At 45.2% G+C, this 18,724-nt stretch overlaps 1 protein-coding gene across 1 annotated transcript in view; it reads right to left on the reverse strand.

Moving 5' to 3' along the window:
• Window positions 1-18,724, reverse strand: part of TTLL9 (tubulin tyrosine ligase like 9) — a 124,926-nt gene that overhangs the window by 34,072 nt on the left and 72,130 nt on the right. Inside the window, exons 5-8 of the mRNA XM_029611031.1 lie at window positions 13,680-13,748; window positions 13,508-13,598; window positions 13,384-13,424; window positions 12,909-12,996 (exon numbers count right to left, since the gene is read on the reverse strand). Of these exons, the coding sequence (XP_029466891.1) occupies window positions 12,909-12,996; window positions 13,384-13,424; window positions 13,508-13,598; window positions 13,680-13,748 (289 nt within the window). The remainder of the gene's footprint in view (window positions 1-12,908; window positions 12,997-13,383; window positions 13,425-13,507; window positions 13,599-13,679; window positions 13,749-18,724) is intronic.

The following is an 18,724-nucleotide window of genomic DNA, read 5'->3' on the forward strand; positions in this document are numbered from 1 at the left end:
GCACGCACCACCGAGCCTATGCAAAATAGGCTCGGCGCATGCAGGGGTTTTTTAAAAGGGTTACGCGCATAACTTATGCTCGTAACCCTTTTAAAATCCGGCCGACAGTGCTCAAGGTGTGGCCACACCATGGATCAATACAGAAGTATTATTATTTTTTCAGTTTTATTCTCGATTCCTTCCTGAAAAATTCATAACATTCTATTTGCTTGTTTGGCTGCTGCCACACACTGAGAAGAAAATTGGTTCTTACCTGCTAATTTTCATTCCTGTAGTACCACGGATCAGTCCAGACTGCTGGGTTTTGCCTCCCTTCCAGAAGATGGAGACAGAGAAAAACATGAAGAGCTCCCCCTCTTAACCTGGTGAGCCACCTAGATCTCTTCAGTATGAACATTATCAAAGCAGAAAACGAGAACTACTGTAGATCAAGAAAAAGACAAAACAGGGAACTGTCGAAATAAACAGAAACCTGGCTAAAAAAAAGCCAAACCCAGAATAAGAAGAAACCTGTAGCCTTCTTCTGTAGTCTTCTTCAGCAAAAACGACTCTCAAGAAAATCTGAGTGAAAACACCCTTAAAGGGAGGGCATCTGATTGATCCGTGGTACTACAGGAATGAAAATTAGCAGGTAAGAACCAATTTTCCTTTCCCTGTATGTACCCGGATCAGTCCAGACTGCTGGGATGTACCAAAGCTTCCCTATGTAGGGTGGGACGTTGAGAGTCCCGCTCGAATGACACCGCTTCCAAAGTTGCTGACGTCTGGAGCCTAGATGTCCAAATGGTAGTGTCCAGCAAAAGTGTGTAGAGTCTTCCAGGTCACCGCCCTGCAGATTTTTTGTGGTGAGACCAGCTGACACTCAGCCCATGAAGTGGCTTGAGAGCGTAACGAGTGCGCTTTCAACCCATCAGGAATAGGCCGGCCGCGACAAATGTAGGCAGAAGAAATAGCCTCTTTAAACCATCGAGCAATGGTTGCCTTGGATGCTTGGTGACCCTTTTTAGTGCCATTCCACACAACAAACAGTTGATCTGAAACCCAGAAAGAATTCATTACCTCCAGATAGCGCAACAGAACCCTTCTGACATCTAGACGCCTCAACTCCCTAGCGTGCGGTATTTCTGGAGCGATGTGAGAAAAAGCTGGAAGCTCCACCGACTGACTTAAGTGGAAGACCGAGACCACCTTTGGTAAAAAGGATGAAACAGTCCTAAGAGAGACCCCAGAATCAGAAATTTGCAAAAAAGGCTCCCTGCAAGAAAGGGCTTAAAGTTCCGACACTCTCCAAGCTGAGCAAATCGTCACCAAAAACATTGTCTTCAGGGTGAGGTCCTTTAAAGTGGCCTGCTTAAGGGGTTCAAAAGGGGCTTCACACAAGACCCTAAGTACCAAATTAAGGCTCCAGGACGGACAAACGTGACGGACCAGAGGATTCAAATGCTTCGCCCTCCCCCCCCCCCACCCACCTCGGAGAAAACGCATCACATCCGGAAGCGACACCAGAGTCCTATCATGAACCTTGCCTATGAGACATCCCAAGGCTGCAAATTGGACCCGAAGGGAATTAAAGGGCAACCCTTTGGTTAAATCTCTCTGTAAGAGCGCCAGAACCTGCGCCACCAAGAACTGATGAGGAAGAACGCCCTGCTCACAACACAATTCAAAGACCTTCCATACCCTGACGTAAGTCAACGAGGTAGAGGCCTTTCGCGCTTGCAGAACAGTAGAAATCAAGTCCTCCAAATAACCTTTCTTTTTTATTTGCTGCCTTTCAAAAGCCACATTGCTAGACAAAAGCGATCTGCCTGGATGAAAAATATAGGGCCTTGACGAAGTAGATTTGGAAGATGACCTAGCGTCAGGGGACCATCCATGGCGAGACTGACTAGGTCCGCGAACCACAGCGCCGAGGCCACTCCAGAACCACCAGGATTACTTTCCCTGGGTGGACCTCTATCCAGCGAAGAATCTTGCCGACCAGAGGCCAAAGAGGTAAGGCATAAAGAAGTACCCTGGTCGGCCATGGAAGCACCAGTGCGTTGATCCCTTCTGCTCAGGGGTGATGAGTCAGACGAACTGAACCAAATCACTGTGAACCTGGAAAATGTAGTAGGCCAGATTGACAAACTAAAGAGTAGCAAATTACCTGGACCGGATGGTATGCATCCTAGGGTACTGAAGGAACTAAAAAATGAAATTTCTGATCTATTAGTTAAAATTTGGAACCTATCATTAAAATCATCCATTGTACCTGAAGACTGGAGGGTGGCCAATGTAACCCCAATATTTAAAAAGGGCTCCAGGGGCAATCCGGGTAACTATAGACCAGTGAGCCTGACTTCAGTGCCAGGAAAAATAATGAAAACTATTCTCAAGATCAAAATCGTAGAGCATATAGAAAGACATGGTTTAATGGCACACAGTCAACATGGATTTACCCCAAGGGAAGTCTTGCTAACAAATCTGCTTCATTTTTTTGAAGAGGTTAATAAACATGTGGATAAAGGTGAACCAGTAGATGTAGTATATTTGGATGGTATTTTTTTTATGTGGTATGTTTTTTTTTATGTGGTATGTTCTACAATTATTTTGTGTATGTTTTTACTGTGAATCGCCGTGACCTTTTGTGAAAGGTGATCAAGAAATTTTAATAAAAATGAAAAAAATGAAAAAAAAAATTTCAGAAGGCGTTTGACAAAGTCCATCATGAGAGGCTTCTAAGAAAACTAAAAAGTCATGGGATAGGAGGCGATGTCCTTACGTGGATTACAAACTGGTTAAAAGACAGGAAACAGAGAGTAGGATTAAATGGTCAATTTTCTCAGTGGAAAAGGGTAAACAGTGGAGTGCCTCAGGGATCTGTACTTGGACCGGTGCTTTTCAATATATATATAAATGATCTGGAAAGGAATACGACAAGTGAGGTTATCAAATTTGCGGATGGTACAAAATTATTCAGAATAGTTAAATCACTAGCGGATTGTGAAACATTACAGGAGGACCTTGCAAGACTGGAAGATTGAGCATCCAAATGGCTGATGAAATTTAATGTGGACAAGTGCAAGGTGTTCATAGAGGGAAAAATAACCCATGCTGTAGTTACACGATGTTAGGTTCCATGTTAGGAGCTACCACCCAGGAAAATGATCTAGGCATCATAGTGGATAAACTTTAAAATTGTCGGCTCAGTGTGCTGCAGCAGTCAAAAAAGCAAGCAGAATGTTAGGAATTATTAGGAAGGGAATGGTTAATAAAAAGGAAAATGTCATAATGCCTCTGTATCGCTCCATGGTGAGACCGCACCTTGAATTCTGTTTACAATTCTGGTCGCCACATCTCAAAAAAGATAGTTGTGATGGAGAAGGTACAGAGAAGGGCAACCAAAATGATAAAGGGGATGGAACAGCTCCCCTATGAGGAAAGACTGAAGAGGTTAGGGCTGTTCAGCTTGGAAATGGCGGAGGGGGATATAATAGAGGTCTTTAAGAAAATGAGAGGTCTTGAATGAGTAGATGTGAATCGGTTATTTACACTTTCAAATAATAGAAGGACTAGGGGGCATTCCATGAAGTTAGCAAGTAGCAAATTTAAGACTAATCGGAGAAAATTCTTTCACTCAACGCATAATTAAGCTCTGGAATTTGTTGCCAGAGGATGTGGTTAGTGTAGTTAGTGTAGCTGGGTTCAAAAAAGGTTTGCATAAGTTCTTGGAGAAGTCCATTAACTGCTATTAATCAAGTTTACTTAGGGAATAGCCACTGCTATTAATTGCATCAGTAGCATGGGATCTTCTTAGTGTTTGGGTAATTGCCAGGTTCGTCCTCCGTTGGAAACACGATGCTGGGCTTGACGGACCCTTGGTCTGACCCAGCATGGCAATTTCTTATGTTCTTATGCTCTGTGTTCCCTTCTGCAACTGAAAAATCAAGGAGCCTTGGCATTCTTTTGAGTTGCCATCAAGTCCAGGTGGGGAGGTCCCCATCTGCGAGAGACTAGGTCCATTGCTTTGTCGGAAAGTTCCCACTCTCCGGGATCGATCCTCTGTCAACTCAGGAAAATCCGCTTGCACGTTGTTGGTTCCCGCAATATGCGATGCATCCAGAAGGGCGAGATGTCTTTCCGCCCAGGCCATGAGTTGCTCCGCTTTGGCGGCTACTGGCCAACTCTTGATGCCGCCCTTATGGTTGATGTAGGCCACTGTCGTCACATTGTCGGACAGGGCTTGGAGAGCCCGGACTTACACCATTGGTAGGAAGAGCTGTAGCGCCAAACTGCTCTTGTTTCCAGGCAATTGATGGACCAGTTCGCCTCCGAGGACCATTGGCCCTGGACTGCTCGGGACTCACCGACCGTTCCCCAACCCGAGAGACTGGCATCCATGGTCACTACCACCCACTGAGGAACTTCGAGGTCCACTCCGCGACTCAAGTGCTCCGGAACCAGCCACCAGCGGTAACTGGCGGACTCTGTGAGTGGTAATGAGACCTGAAACACTTCCGACTTTGGATCCCAATGGGAGAGCAACGCTCTCTGTAATGGTCTCCGCTCCACCTTTGCTGATTCCTGAGGCGGGAGGTCTCGGGAAGTCAACAACTGTTGTACCCAGCGGAGACCTGCCCGGAACATGAAGCTACTGCAAACTGCCACCCGGATACCCAGAGCCGAAACTTCGAATATCCGCTTCAGAAGAACCTCGAGTTTCCTATCCTGGAGGTCCTTGAGGGCCGCCGTTCCTGCTACCGGTATCATGGTCCTCTTCGTTACCGCTGACATGGAGGCGCCCACTTTCGGAAACTTCAAAAGCTCCAAAGTCTCTTTGGGCAAAGGATAAAATTTGTCCATAGCCCGTTCCATTCTGAGGCCTGCCTCCAGCACATCCCACTCCCGGGTCATCAACTGTTGGAACATAAGAACATGCCATACTGGGGCAGACCAAGGGTCCATCAAGCCCAGCATCCTGTTTCCAACAGTGGCCAATCCAGGCCATAAGAACCTGGCAAGTACCCAAAAACTAAGAATATTCCATGCTACTGTTGCTAGTAATAGCAGTGGCTATTTTCTAAGTCAACTTAATTAATAGCAGGTAATGGACTTCTCCTCCAAGAACTTATCCAATCATTTTTTAAACACAGCTACACTAACTGCACTAACCACATCCTCTGGCAACAAATTCCAGAGTTTAATTGTGAGTTGAATGAAAAAGAACTTTCTCCGATTAGTTTTAAATGTGCCACATGCTAACTTCATGGAGTGCCCCCTAGTCTTCCTTTTAACCGAAAGAGTATCCATTTCATCCCATGGACCATGGGATAAAATGGAAAAGTCTTGGCTGGGCCCCGTAAACCTACCAGGATTGGATCCACCGAATATTGGGGCAGGACTTCCTGAGGAAGCTCCACTCCGAGTTCTGACAAGACCCATGGAATGAGAAGGTCCAATTCCTCCCTGTGGAACAGGCGAACCACCTTTGGAATATCACCTTCCAGAGATTACGCCATGCCCAAGTCTTTGTTCGGATCTGCCCCAGGCAAGGGCGGAGGGACCGATAGAGCATCTAAAGCACCAGTGCCCAAAGCGTCTGGGATGGGGGCTCCATCCCCTGGAAGCAAGGAGCCCTGCAGTTTCTTGACTCGAAGGGACCCCCTGGGACTCTTGATATCTGGGAATCTTCCTCGGGGGCCCCTCAGGTCACCCCTGCAGTGAAGCCCCACTCTGCTGAGCCTGGGTAGCCAAGAAGGCTTTGTACAATAAAAGCACAAAGTCCAACTAGTAGGCATTAAGACCACCCCCTCCCCCACCAGGGGATCGGGCTCGCCATCTGAAATGTCCTGGGATGGATCCTGAAGGTCCTCAGGACTGCCGAGGACTGAAGCCAGATCGAGCAGGAGATCCCTGGCCCGTGTGTCGGCAAGAGAATTCAAGATGGCCGCCGTTCCCACGCTCAGCAGGAACAGGTCGGCCTGACCTTCCTGACTGGCCACTCACTTCGTAGCCCTGCGGGCCTTAGGCAGTAAGCCCGGTCCCCGATCCGAGGTACCTTCCCCGCCGGGAAGGCACCTAATACAGAACCCCAAAAGGGAGAGCCACGAAGCAGACTCTCTGCAGGCCACACATTGGGCCGGACATGGCATGGGAGGACATGGGGGAAGCACCAATGGGACAGGGTAAACGTGTGTCGTTGCAGTCGGAGCATTCCAGATAGCAAACGCTGCTGAAGAGATCAAAATAACCTGCCCTGTCCAACCCGGATTAACACCAATCCAAAGCTATCGCTGCCTTTGACTTTTTTTTTTTTAAATTGATCGCAGAGCCACAGCCGCAAAAAAGAAAGCTAACAGGCTACTTTTTTATTGATCGGGCCAGGACGTAGGGGGTGGGACCAGACTACCGGTAGTCACTCTAGCGCCTTACTATCCTGGAGCCCCACGGAGTCACCAACCCCAGCTCCTCAAAATCTACTACCAGGAGGGATGGCCCCACTGGGACCTGCCTACCCCCTGGGAGGTTACATCTGTTTGTCCTGCTTGATCTTCGTAGTTTTTTGTTTTTTTTTTGGTATTAGAGAATCTTTTTTTTTTTTTTTAAACACTGAAGAATCGGTCAAGACTGCAGGTTTTGCACCACCTCCATCTGCTGGAGACAGAGAGATACTGAAGAGATGCAGCTGGCACACCAGGTTAAGAGGGGGTGCTCTTCAAGTTTGTCTCCATCTGCTGGAAGGGAGGCAAAACCCAGCAGTCTGGACTGATCTGGGTACGTACAGGGAACTGAGGTTTTCAATTTGTTTTCCATAATGACCCCAAGGTCCTTTTTCTGAATGGCAACTCCTAATATGAAACTCAGAATTTGAATATATAGATAGATAGGAAAAATAATCCTATTTATTTTAAACAGTTTCTAAGCATCACTTTGCACTTGTTCACATTAACTTTCATCTACCATTTAGATGCCTAGTTCCCTGCTCCTGCAATGTCCTGAATGCTTCCATGCATGGCCCGGGGCTGCTATCTCTTTGAAGACTGCCTGGTAGGCAGGAGGGGAGGACACATCATCCAGGGCACCAAAGGTGATAATTAACTTGCCATAAGAGACTGGTGTAATTCCCAAGATTGTTGGGAGGACAAACTCTCCTCGCCATGGGAATCCCTAAGGAATTTATAGCTGAAGCCAGAATAACCTCACTTCAGCAACATGCACCAACCTGGTTCCAAATTTGGTTCACATGGCAAGGAGGGATAGATGTGATTGATGCACCAGAAGTGGCATCCTGGATCCCTCCACTGATGCACATCAGGCAAGCTAAGTCTCCTGGAACCCTGGGAGTTCCTGTTATTAATGACGAGCCTCACGAGGAAGTCACCACACTGTGGTCTGTACCTAGGCAAAATCCCAATTGATCCAGGGGTAAGAGGCCTAGCCCAACCACACAAAGGGCACAGAACTATAGATCCCTTGGAGCACTAGACTAAAGGCTGGAAAAATCCTACCTAGAGGACTAGAGGGAGAAAACAACCCCGTATGGCCCTGCGAGAAACAGCTCCTGCAGCTCCAGAAACTTTCACTGCAGTAGCTGTGTGAGAGGAAGAAAGAACCAGGACTTGCAGGCTCTGCAGAAAAGATGAGAGTGAAGGAAGTCAAGGAGGTGGCTAGGCCTGCAAATGCTAAAAGCTTCAAGAAGATGTGAAGTCATAATTCTGTGACAGGCTCCATCTGATGTCATCAGCTATGTGGAAGGACTGCCATTCTGCTTGTCCTCGGAGAAAATGCTACTTAAGTACTGTATCTTCCCTTGGTGATTATATCATAGTTGACTGCATTATCACTATTGCCAACAGGCTCCACCACCATTTCCCCTTGCACCAGGTCCTGCAAAGCACTGAGAGCTGAATCCAATTCCAGGACCAGCTGCTCCATGAAGCAATCATTTATGGCATCTAAACATATTACCTGCCTTGCATGCTCTACAGGGTAGATTTTAATAGCTGTGCGCGTTTCCCGGCGGATGCACATGGACGTGCCGATTTTATAACATACGCACAGCGCACGCAAGGGGGGGGGGGAGGATTTTTGCATACCTCATGCAGCGACGCATTTTGGCCTTCCCCAGTTCCCTCCCAGTCCGGAACTTCCCTACCCTAACCTCCCTTCCCCTTCCCTTCTCCTCCCCAACCTCTAAATGTAAATTTGTTTTTTTAACCTTTTTTGCTCCTTACTTCAGCTGAAGTAAGTTGTGCGCACTGGCAGCGGGCCGGCGCGCGAGGCTCCGGGACAGTGAACAATGGCATGTCCCACCCCACCCAAAACCCGTCCTCCAGCCCGGCCTTTACACGTGTGGCTGGGCCTCTTGGAAGATTCGCCTGGCACGCGTAAAGGCGCCGGGCATTTAAAATCTGCCCGTAAATCAGTGGTTCTCAAGCAGCGAGTCACCAAAAATGTGACCTAGCAAGCCTGTGCTTTCTATAACAGCCACAGGTGCTTGCTGCTTGAGGAAAGTGCAGAGGAAGGAGCTGGCACTTAAAATTCCTCATCACCGCTCCCTGTTGTTGCTTTTCTCAAGCCTGGCAATCACTGCCAGCACCAGTCCAAGCCAGAAGTGTTGCAGGCATGCTGTATCCTGCCCCCACCTTCATTCCGGCTTCTTGGAGTTTCACTTTTTCTCTGTATGCCTTTTTATAATTTGTGGTCTTTTATTCTGTATTAGATAAAAGTCAAGGTGAGGGATGCTATTAACTAGGAAGTACATTCTGTGCAGGAATCTAGAGCTTTGTTTTTCCAATAGGACGTGCACTGTGTTTCTATACTGGAGATCTTGCTTTTTCATAGGTAAGATTGTTCCTGTTCCAGTCCTGGGGGTTCGTGCTCTTACGGTACGGCTGGGTACGCTGCATCATTTCTAAATGTCTTTTTAGCAGGTTTTCATGTTATTTCACAAAGGGCTGGCAGGGAAGGGATTTTGAAGTACTGTTACTGAGGGGATACCAGAATTTGAATATAGTTTTTTGCATGGTGAGTTGAAAGGGGAAATTTCCTAACTGCTCTGCATAAACTCCAGAAGCGGTCACAACTTCCTGAGGTTGACAGTGAAACGCATGAGAGTTTGTCTGTATTGAGAAACTGTGAGCTGCATATGCAGATCAGTCCCAGATTTCTCACTGATGCAGTAAGCAAAGATTAACATTTTTTTGAAAAAATAACATTTAATAATATTTTATAAGCAGTTATTGAAATTAAAGAATATCTTTCTCCTGCATCATTTTCAACAATAAAATATCTAGGATTTTTTATTTTTTAGTGTAGCTGTTAAATGTAAGAACATAAGAACATAAGAAAATGCCATACTGGGTCAGACCAAGGGTCCATCAAGCCCAGCATCCTGTTTCCAACAGAGGCCAAACCAGGCCATAAGAACCTGGCAAGTACCCAAAAACTAAGTCTATTCCATGTTACCATTGCTAATGGCAGTGGCTATTCTCTAAGTGAACTTAATAGCAGGTAATGGACTTCTCCTCCAAGAACTTACCCAATCCTTTTTTAAACCCAGCTACACTAACTGCACTAACCACATCCTCTGGCAACAAATTCCAGAGTTTAATTGTGCGTTGAGTAAAAAAGAACTTTCTCCGATTAGTTTTAAATGTGCCCCATGCTAACTTCATGGAGTGCCCCCTAGTCTTTCTATTATCCGAAAGCGTAAATAACCGATTCACATCTACCCGTTCTAGACCTCTCATGATTTTAAACACCTCTATCATATCCCCCCTCAGTCGTCTCTTCTCCAAGCTGAAAAGTCCTAACCTCTTTAGTCTTTCCTCATAGGGGAGTTGCTCCATTCCCCTTATCATTTTGGTTCCCCTTCTCTGTATCTTCTCCATCGCAATTATATCTTTTTTGAGATGCGGCGACCAGAATTGTACACAGTATTCAAGGTGCGGTCTCACCATGGAACGATACAGAGACATTATGACATTTTCCGTTTTATTCACCATTCCCTTCCTAATAATTCCCAACATTCTGTTTGCTTTTTTGACTGCCGCAGCACACTGAACAGACGATCTCAATGTGTTATCCACCATGACGCCTAGATCTCTTTCTTGGGTTGTAGCACCTAATATGGAACCCAACATTGTGTAATTATAGCATGGGTTATTTTTCCCTATATGCATCACCTTGCACTTATCCACATTAAATTTCATCTGCCATTTGGATGCCCAATTTTCCAGTCTCACAAGGTCCTCCTGCAATTTATCACAATCTGCTTGTGATTTAACTACTCTGAACAATTTTGTATCATCTGCAAATTTGATTATCTCACTCGTCGTATTTCTTTCCAGATCATTTATAAATATATTGAAAAGTAAGGGTCCCAATACAGATCCCTGAGACACTCCACTGTCCACTCCCTTCCACTGTAGTGTGCAATGTGTCATGCACATGAGCATCATCTGTCAAGTGTGTCATGAAAGAAAAAAGGTTGAGAGCCACTGCTCTAAATGAGACGCTCACCCAATCAATACTGGGGTAACTGAAATCCACCATTATTATTCTATTGCCAAAACTAATAACCTGCCTAATCTGTGTTAGCATTTCACTGTGTTTCATCATCTTGGTCATACTGACAACAGTATAGTCCTACTGTTACACTACTCCCCATCTCACATAGAATTTCTAACCATAGAGATTTCAGAGTGCCGTTTGTTTCCCGTTGAATTTTATCCTAATCAACTCTAAGTCAACTCAGTCTGCCTTGTCATTTCAGTATCACAGTGCCTATTGGTTTTCCTCTTTCCACTAGGTCTCTGAGATGCCTATTATGTCTCTGTCTTCATTTAGTACCATACCTTCACTCTTATTTTTCAGACTTCTGGCATTTGCATAAAGACAAACAAATCTATGCTTTTTATTGCTAATCACAGCCTGCTTATTGTTAACAGTTGATGCACGTAATTTTGATGCATTCATATTTATCTGCTCTTTATTTAAATCCACTTGAGCTACCTCGGTTTTTATTATCTCCTCTGTATCAGGAAATTCCGACTTCTCTGTTTTAACAGTATTCAGTGTGAACCATGCACTCCTGAGCGACTGTCTGGTTTCCCAATAATCTAGTTTAAAAGCTGGTTTATCTCATTTTATCTGTTAGTACGAGCAACCTGGTTCCACGTTGGTTAAGGTGAAGCTCATTCTGTCTTCCCCAAAATGTTCACCAGTTCCTAACAAAAGTAAAGTCCTCCTTCACGCAACGCTATCATTTCCTTCCTTTATACTCCATCTTCTTGAGTAAATGGACATGCACGATAGCCAATTTAGTTCATCGCCAGCACTGTTTCCGTCCCATGTCTAACCACAAGCTTTATAATAATCTAAATGGCTGTCAGTACTAGCTTGGACGATGCCCAAACATCTGAGCTCTCAGGATGATATAACACCACCACCAGGTGGTGTTATATCATCCAGGCGGTGGTGTTATATCATTTATTTATTTAACACTTTTCTATACCGACCTTCATGGTTGAAGACCATATCAGATCGGTTTACATCGAAAGGGGGAAACTGTAACAAAAACCAAAGTTACAACAGGAAGGACAAAGTTACATTCAACAAGGGTAGTAAACTTGGAAGCAAAGGCTGCTAGAAAGAAAGGTCTAAGGAACATAGTGATTAGGGTAATAACAGTTAAAGAGGCAGAGAAGGCTCTTCTCTGCCTCTTTAACTGTTATAGGTGGATATCCATCCAGGTGGATGTTATATCATATATATATATATATATATATTTCATCCAGGTGGTGGTGTTATATCACCATGTTGCCTGCCACACAGACCTGGCTATGTGAACGCCTGGGTCTCCACTAGGTCTTCTGGTTTTTAATGTACTTGCAGCCTCCAGACCGACCCAGCTGCTAGTTAACGGGTAGATTTTAAAAGCCCTATGCGTGTAAATCCTGGTACGTGCACAAGTGCCGGGCTTATTCAAAGGGGTGGGCGCGGAGCGGGGTGAGACGGAGGCCAGCTGGCACCCTTAAATTGCTCCTGCTCCCAAGGAGCAGCAAGTAATAAAGCAAAAACATTAAGGCCAGGTAGGTGAGTTTTAGGGGGTGGGGAGGAGAGGGGAAGAGGAAGGAAGCTTAGGCAGGCGGTTAGGGAAATTCCCTCCCAGTCCGCTCCTTAATTGCAGGGGACCGGGAGGGAACTGGGAAGGCCTGAATGCATTGTCACACAGACTTTGCATAAATTCTTCCCTCACATATGCGCACAGATTATAAAATCAGGTGCGAATGTGCTCACGGCCCAGGGATTTTATAACATGCGTGTGCACATTAGAAAAATCTACCCCTAATTCTGTCAGTGCAGCCTGCCAGCATTTTCCACTAGGACTCCTACTTGGCTCCTTTATTAATCTGAAGATGAAGGCATTTGTTGGGTGTGGGACTGGTTTTTATTTATGATGGTTAATTTTCAACTGCTTTTTACTGTGTTGTAATGATTATGTATATACTCTTGGTTTTTACTGTATTTTTATGATTGGATAGTTATATAATTATTTTACGTCTTGCACTTTTATATGTTTGTGTGTAGATTCTATTTATTCTTTTGTTTTACATGTTGTTCCTTTCCTGGAGCACTTCAGTGGGTAGGTAGATTATTACTTCATTAATTAACCAAGCATCTAACTAACCAGAACACCCTTTTAAAGCACCTGTACTGAAGGTCCCAGAGATATAGGCAAAGACACCCAAACATCATAGACAGAGAGAAAGTGAGCAATTGAATATGTTGTTGCCTATAAGAAGGAATTTATTCGTCACCTTCACTGACTAGATATTTCCACAGTGATGCCATGAGAAGATTACCATATATTTAACGTGTCTTAGTGACACACAGTAATAGCACAGTTTAAGTCAGGATACAATGATCACCGATACTCGCCAGTGTGAAGCGGGTGTTGGAAAAGCGAGCAAAGCCATCCCTGTACAGCCAGGCTCTGAGTGGGATATACTGAAAACAAAAGACAGCAAAGTTATCTCTGTCCAAGTCTGCCCTGTATGCGAAACAAAGAGCAGGTTCAGCACCGCTTATACCTAGCAGCACTTCAGAAATAATAAATACAGCAGCAAGGCTAAGAGGAAAGGGACTGCCTAGGAGCTCCGGAAGAGGAGTGGCCCCTTCACCTCTCTTAGCATCCCTTGATTGGAGCCAAGAGTTGTAAATTAAAATTCAGAAATTAACAGAGAGAAAATAAGGCCGTAATATCTACAATGTGCCAATAAAGAGTTTAAAAATGAAAACATTTGAACAAAGTAAGGGTGAGCGTGGCACTGTAGAAAGCTGCATGGAGTGTGGGACCTTCACCGACACACAGAGTAGCAGAGCAGATTCACTCACCGATGTTACAAGAACATAAACCCGCAGGTCAAACTTTCGCCCTGAAATCAAATCACAGACTGTTAAAGACAGAAGTATGGAAGACCTGAGAAGAAGAACGCCACCTGCCACAATCAGCTCTTACCACCAATTAAATAGGGGTTTTCTATGTATCGCTGGGCTACATAGTTTTCCACTTGGATTTCTTCTTTTTGATCATCTGAGCGTCCCCCATCCTATTAAAGAAAGCAGAATCAGAGCCGAGTGGGATGCCTGCCCCTGCGTAGGCTGTGATCTGTAGGAAAGGGAATCCTCACCTTCCTCCAATCTGTGATGTCCTTCAGCTTGCGAAAGAGGAAAATGCCTCTGCCCTGAGATCTGGCCACCTGCAGAGAGGAAGCACAGGACTCACTGCAATACATTTTATACATTGAGAGAAGAGTCTGACCAGCTACACTACAAGCATAGACCTCACGTTGCTCTTCCCACTTTCCCCTGTGTTTGTCCTACACTTTCCTTCTCTGTTTGCTACCACCTCTGCTGGGAAGTTATTCCAGGCATCCATCTTTCTCTCAGAAGAAAGGAGTCACGAAATGGGAATCTTCTTATTTTGCACTGGGAATTTTTGTTTCCATGGGAAGACCTCCTTTCTCTTGCAGTCTATTAATATTTTCAATAAATAAATATGAGGCTTTTGGTCACATTTAACAGCAATAGTTATTCATGTTTGTAAGCAAATAGTAACAAAGTCCCAATTCCAGTCTGGCAGCCCTGGTGCTGCCTTGGAGGAAGAAGGTCTCGTGATCAGAGAGCATCAACCAGGTGTAGCAGGAAAGGATCCTGTAGCAAGGACCTGCTCTCCAGGTGATGCATTGTCCTATCGCACTGAGGATATCTCCCCAAGGCCTACTGCCCAGGAGGGAAGGGTTAGGTCGGCCGTCATAGTTGGTGATTCGATTATTAGAAATGTACGGGCCGATACAGTACAGTGCGTTACCGCGCGTTTTCAACGTGCTAGCATTACTCCTTATTCAGTAAGGGGTAATAGCGCATCAAAAACTCGCGTCCAACCCCCCGAAACTAATAGCGCCCGCAACATGCAAATGCAATGTTGATGGCCCTATTAGTTATTCCCATGAGATTCAGTAAGTAAAATGTGCAGCCAAGCCGCACATTTTATTTTCAGAAATTAGCGCCTACCCAAAGGTCGGCGTTAATTTCTGCCGGTGCCGGGGAAGTGCACAGAAAAGCAGTAAAAACTGTTTTTCTGTGCACCCTCTGACTTAATATCATGGCGATATTAAGTCAGAGGCCCCAAAAGTTAAAAATAATTAAAAAAATAATAATAATAATAATAATTTAGAAAAACCGGACGCTCAATTTTGCCAGCATCTGGTTTCTGAACCCGTGGCAAAATTGAGCATCGTCTGTCAAACTCGCTGACAGCCGCCGCTTCCGTCAAAAAACAGGCGCTAGGGACACGCTAGTGTCCCTAGCGCCTGTTTTTACCGCGGGCCCTAATTTTTATGTATTTTCTACCTTTGGTTCAATTGTGAACCAGTATGATGTACCCACTAATGCCAGTATAAAAAAGTTTTTAAATAAATAAATAAATGTTTGTCCCCCCTGAATTGTGTGCACAGGAGAGTGGCCTGTGCTCGCGCCGGGAGAGCGGGCACTCACACGCTCTCCCACGACCTTTACTGTATTGGCCTGGTAGTTAGCAGGGTGGCTGGTGGGCGTGAGGATCGCCTGGTAACATGCCTACCTGGTACGAAGGTGGCAGACCTCACGCGTCACCTAGATAGGATTTTAGACAGTGCTGGGGAGGAGCCGGCTGTCGTGGTACATGTGGGCACCAACGACATAGGAAAATGTGGGAGGGAGGTTCTGGAAGCCAAATTTAGGCACTTAGGTAGAAAGCTTAAATCCAGAACCTCCAGGGTAGCATTCTCTGAAATGCTCCCTGCTCCACGCGCAGGTCCCCAGAGGCAGGCAGAGCTCCGGAGTCTCAATGCGTGGATGAGACGATGGTGCAAGGAAGAGGGATTCAGTTTTGTTAGGAACTGGGGAACCTTTTGGGGAAGGGGGAGTCTCTTCCGAAGGGATGGGCTCCACCTTAACCAGGGTGGAACCAGACTGCTGGCGCTAACCTTTAACAAGGAGATAGAGCAGCTTTTAAACTAGAACAAAGGGGAAAGCCGACAGTCGCTCAGCAGCGCATGGTTCGGAGAGAGGTATCTTCAAAGGATACTAATGATGCATTAGAATTAGGGCATCCAGACAGTGAGGTTCCAATAATAAGAAAAGTAGTCCAAGTGCCTGTAACTAAAAACTCACCTGAGCTAAAAAATTCTAACTTATCCCTATCAATTAAAAAGCAGAATGAAAATACAAACAAAAAACAAACTTTGAAATGTTTGTATGCTAATGCCAGAAGTCTAAGAAGTAAGATGGGAGAGTTATGGGTAAAATTTTAAAGCCTGGCGTGCGCAAATCCCAGGAGATATGCGTGTGGCTAAGCTCTGCGCATGCCAAGCACATTTTCAAAATGGCCCGGCCGCTCGCATATCTCCTGGTAAGTGCAGAAGTGCCGGGTTCTGTAAAAGGGGCAGGCGTAGGGGAGGGGTTGGCAGGGGCAGCGGCCATTGGGCCTGTCCCGGGGAAATTTGCTCCGGCAGCTGGTCTGCGCGCAGAACTTACTACAGCTCAGGAGAGCGATTAAGATCAAAAACAAAAAAAAAAAAATAGGTTAGTTGGGGGGTTAGGGGTTGGGGAAGTAAAGAGAGGGGAAAAGGGAGGAAGGGTAGGTAGGGGGATTGGAAAGTTCTCTTCCAGTCCGTTCCTTAATTGGAATGGACTGGGAAGGAAAGGGGAATGACCCAGTTGTGTTGCCGTACGTTTTATTTTTTAGAAAATCACGCGGGTCATGACCCGCCCACACATGCGCACGTCAGTATAAAATCAGGCGTGGCATGGGTGTCGTATTTTATAACATGCGCGCAGCAACACGTGTATGTTATAAAATCGGCACGTCCATGTGGGTGCGCTGGGAACTGCGCACACTTGGATGCACGCATGCTTTTGAAAATCTACCCCTTAGGGTGTATAGAAGTAATGAGGAGGTACACCTGGTGGAAGGAGGATAACTAATGGGACAGTGCTATATCAGGGTACAAATTATATCGCCATGGTAGGGAGGAGCAACTTGTTGGGGGTGGGTGGGTGGTGCTTCATGTCCAGGACGGCATAGATTCCAACAGGATAAACGGCCCACATGAGACTAAATGCACAATCGAATCTTTATGGATAGAAATCCCTTGTGTGTTGGGGAAAAGCAATACGAGTATACTACCGTCCACCTGGCCAAAATGATGAGATGGACAGTGGAATAATAAGAGAAATTAGGGAAGCTAACCAAATTGATAATGCTCTACTAATGGGAGATTTCAATTATCCCTATATTGACTGGGTAAATGTAACATCAGGACATGCTAGAGACATAAAGTTCTTTAATGGAATAAAAGGAAACTTGGTTCTTACCTGTTAATTTTTGTTCCTGTAGTACCACAGATCCTGGGTTTTACCTCCCCTCCAGCAGATGGAGGACAGAACAAGTTTTACTGACACTGCAACATAACCCGAGGTGCCACCTGCAGTCCCTCAGTATTGATAAATACTCAAGCCAAGATGGAAATATCACCAACCACAACAACCACTTTATATTCCCTTGAACGAGCAGTGGGAAGTTGAAAGCTCAGAACAGAAAACCTTGACTTCAATAAGAAAAAAACATGCAGGACTACATACAAAACCTGTGCCATTCTTAAGATTCATTACTATTACAGATCGAGCGGGCTCTCCAAATCCAAGACCTCCTCTGGGCGGGACTCTGGACTGATCCGTGGTACTACAGGAATGAAAATTAGCAGGTAAGAACCAATTTTCCTTTCCCTGTACATATCCAGATCAGTCCAGACTCCTGGGATATACCAAAGCTTCCCTCAATGGGGTGGGACTGTGAGTGTCCCGCTTGCAGCACCCTTTTCCCAAAGCCCCTTGATTCTGGGACCTAGACATCCAAATGATAATGCCTCGCAAAAGAGTGCTAATTCTTCTAAGTACCTGCCCTACAAATCTCCTGGGGCGACACTTGTTGACATTCAGCTCAGGATGCTGCCTGAGAACAAACTGAATGAGTCTGAAACACCTCCAGAACAGGACGACCCTGAAAGATGTATGCCGAACCAATAGCATCCTTTAACCACCGCACAATTGTGGCCTTCAAAGCTTTACAACCTTTTTTGCACCACTCCATAGCACAAAAAGGTGAACCGTTAGCCGAAAACTGATAGAGATCTCAAGGACCTTCAACAAAGCACACTTGTCATCCAAGAGATCTCAAGGTACTTCAACAAAGCACGCTTGACATCCAAACATCTTAATTCTCTAGCATGAGGTTCCGTTGCATTCAAACTTGAAAAAAGGACAGAAGTTCCACTGACTGATTTAAGTGAAATGATAAAACTACTTTTGGCCAAAAGGAAGGAACCATCCTCAAGGAAACCCCAGATTCCGAAAACCTCAAAAAGGATTCTCTACCAGACAACGCCTTCAATTCCAAAAACTTTCGGGCAGAACAAATGGCCACCAAGAAAACCACCTTCAAAGTGAGATCCTTCTTAGTTGCTCACTTAAGAGGTTCAAAAGGTGTGGCACATAAGCTCTTAAGGACTAAGTTAAGGGAAGGCAATCTATGCAATTCCTCCTTTCCCCCCCTCATGCAACCCTTTCAACTCTTCATTCCCCTCCCTATATGCAATATACAACCCCTCTCCCCTTATACTTTCCGTCCATCTTCATCCCCCCTCTACCCCCTTTCTTTCTTTCCCCCACTCCATCCCCCAATCATTTCTCTCAATACCATTCCCAGTTATCCAACAACCTCTATTTAAGTCTCTCTATTTAAGCCTCGTTCATTGTATAGTTTATTTAATTTATTTAATTTTATTCACTGTTTTCCTATAAGTTCTATGTAAAGCCTCTGTTTTGCTGATTTTGAAGTTATAATGTAAACCGAACTGATGTTTTCCTACGAAGTCTGGTATATAAAAACCATAAATAAATAAATAAACAAAATAAATAAATAAATAAGGTTCCAGGAAGAACACAACTTCTGAACTGGAGGACGCCAATGTTTCGTCCCCCAGAGAAAATGCATTACATCTGGATGCGCTGCTAGAGTCGCTCTCTGTACTCTGCCCCAGAGGCAGCCCAATGCCATCACCTGAACTCTGAGGGAGTTAAAAGACAACCCATTCACCAAGCCTTTCTCGAAAAAAAAAAAGCCCAAATATGAGCC

The sequence above is a fragment of the Rhinatrema bivittatum genome, chromosome 8, assembly GCF_901001135.1.
Source record: "Rhinatrema bivittatum chromosome 8, aRhiBiv1.1, whole genome shotgun sequence".
In the NCBI taxonomy this organism is placed as follows: Eukaryota; Metazoa; Chordata; class Amphibia; order Gymnophiona; family Rhinatrematidae; genus Rhinatrema; species Rhinatrema bivittatum.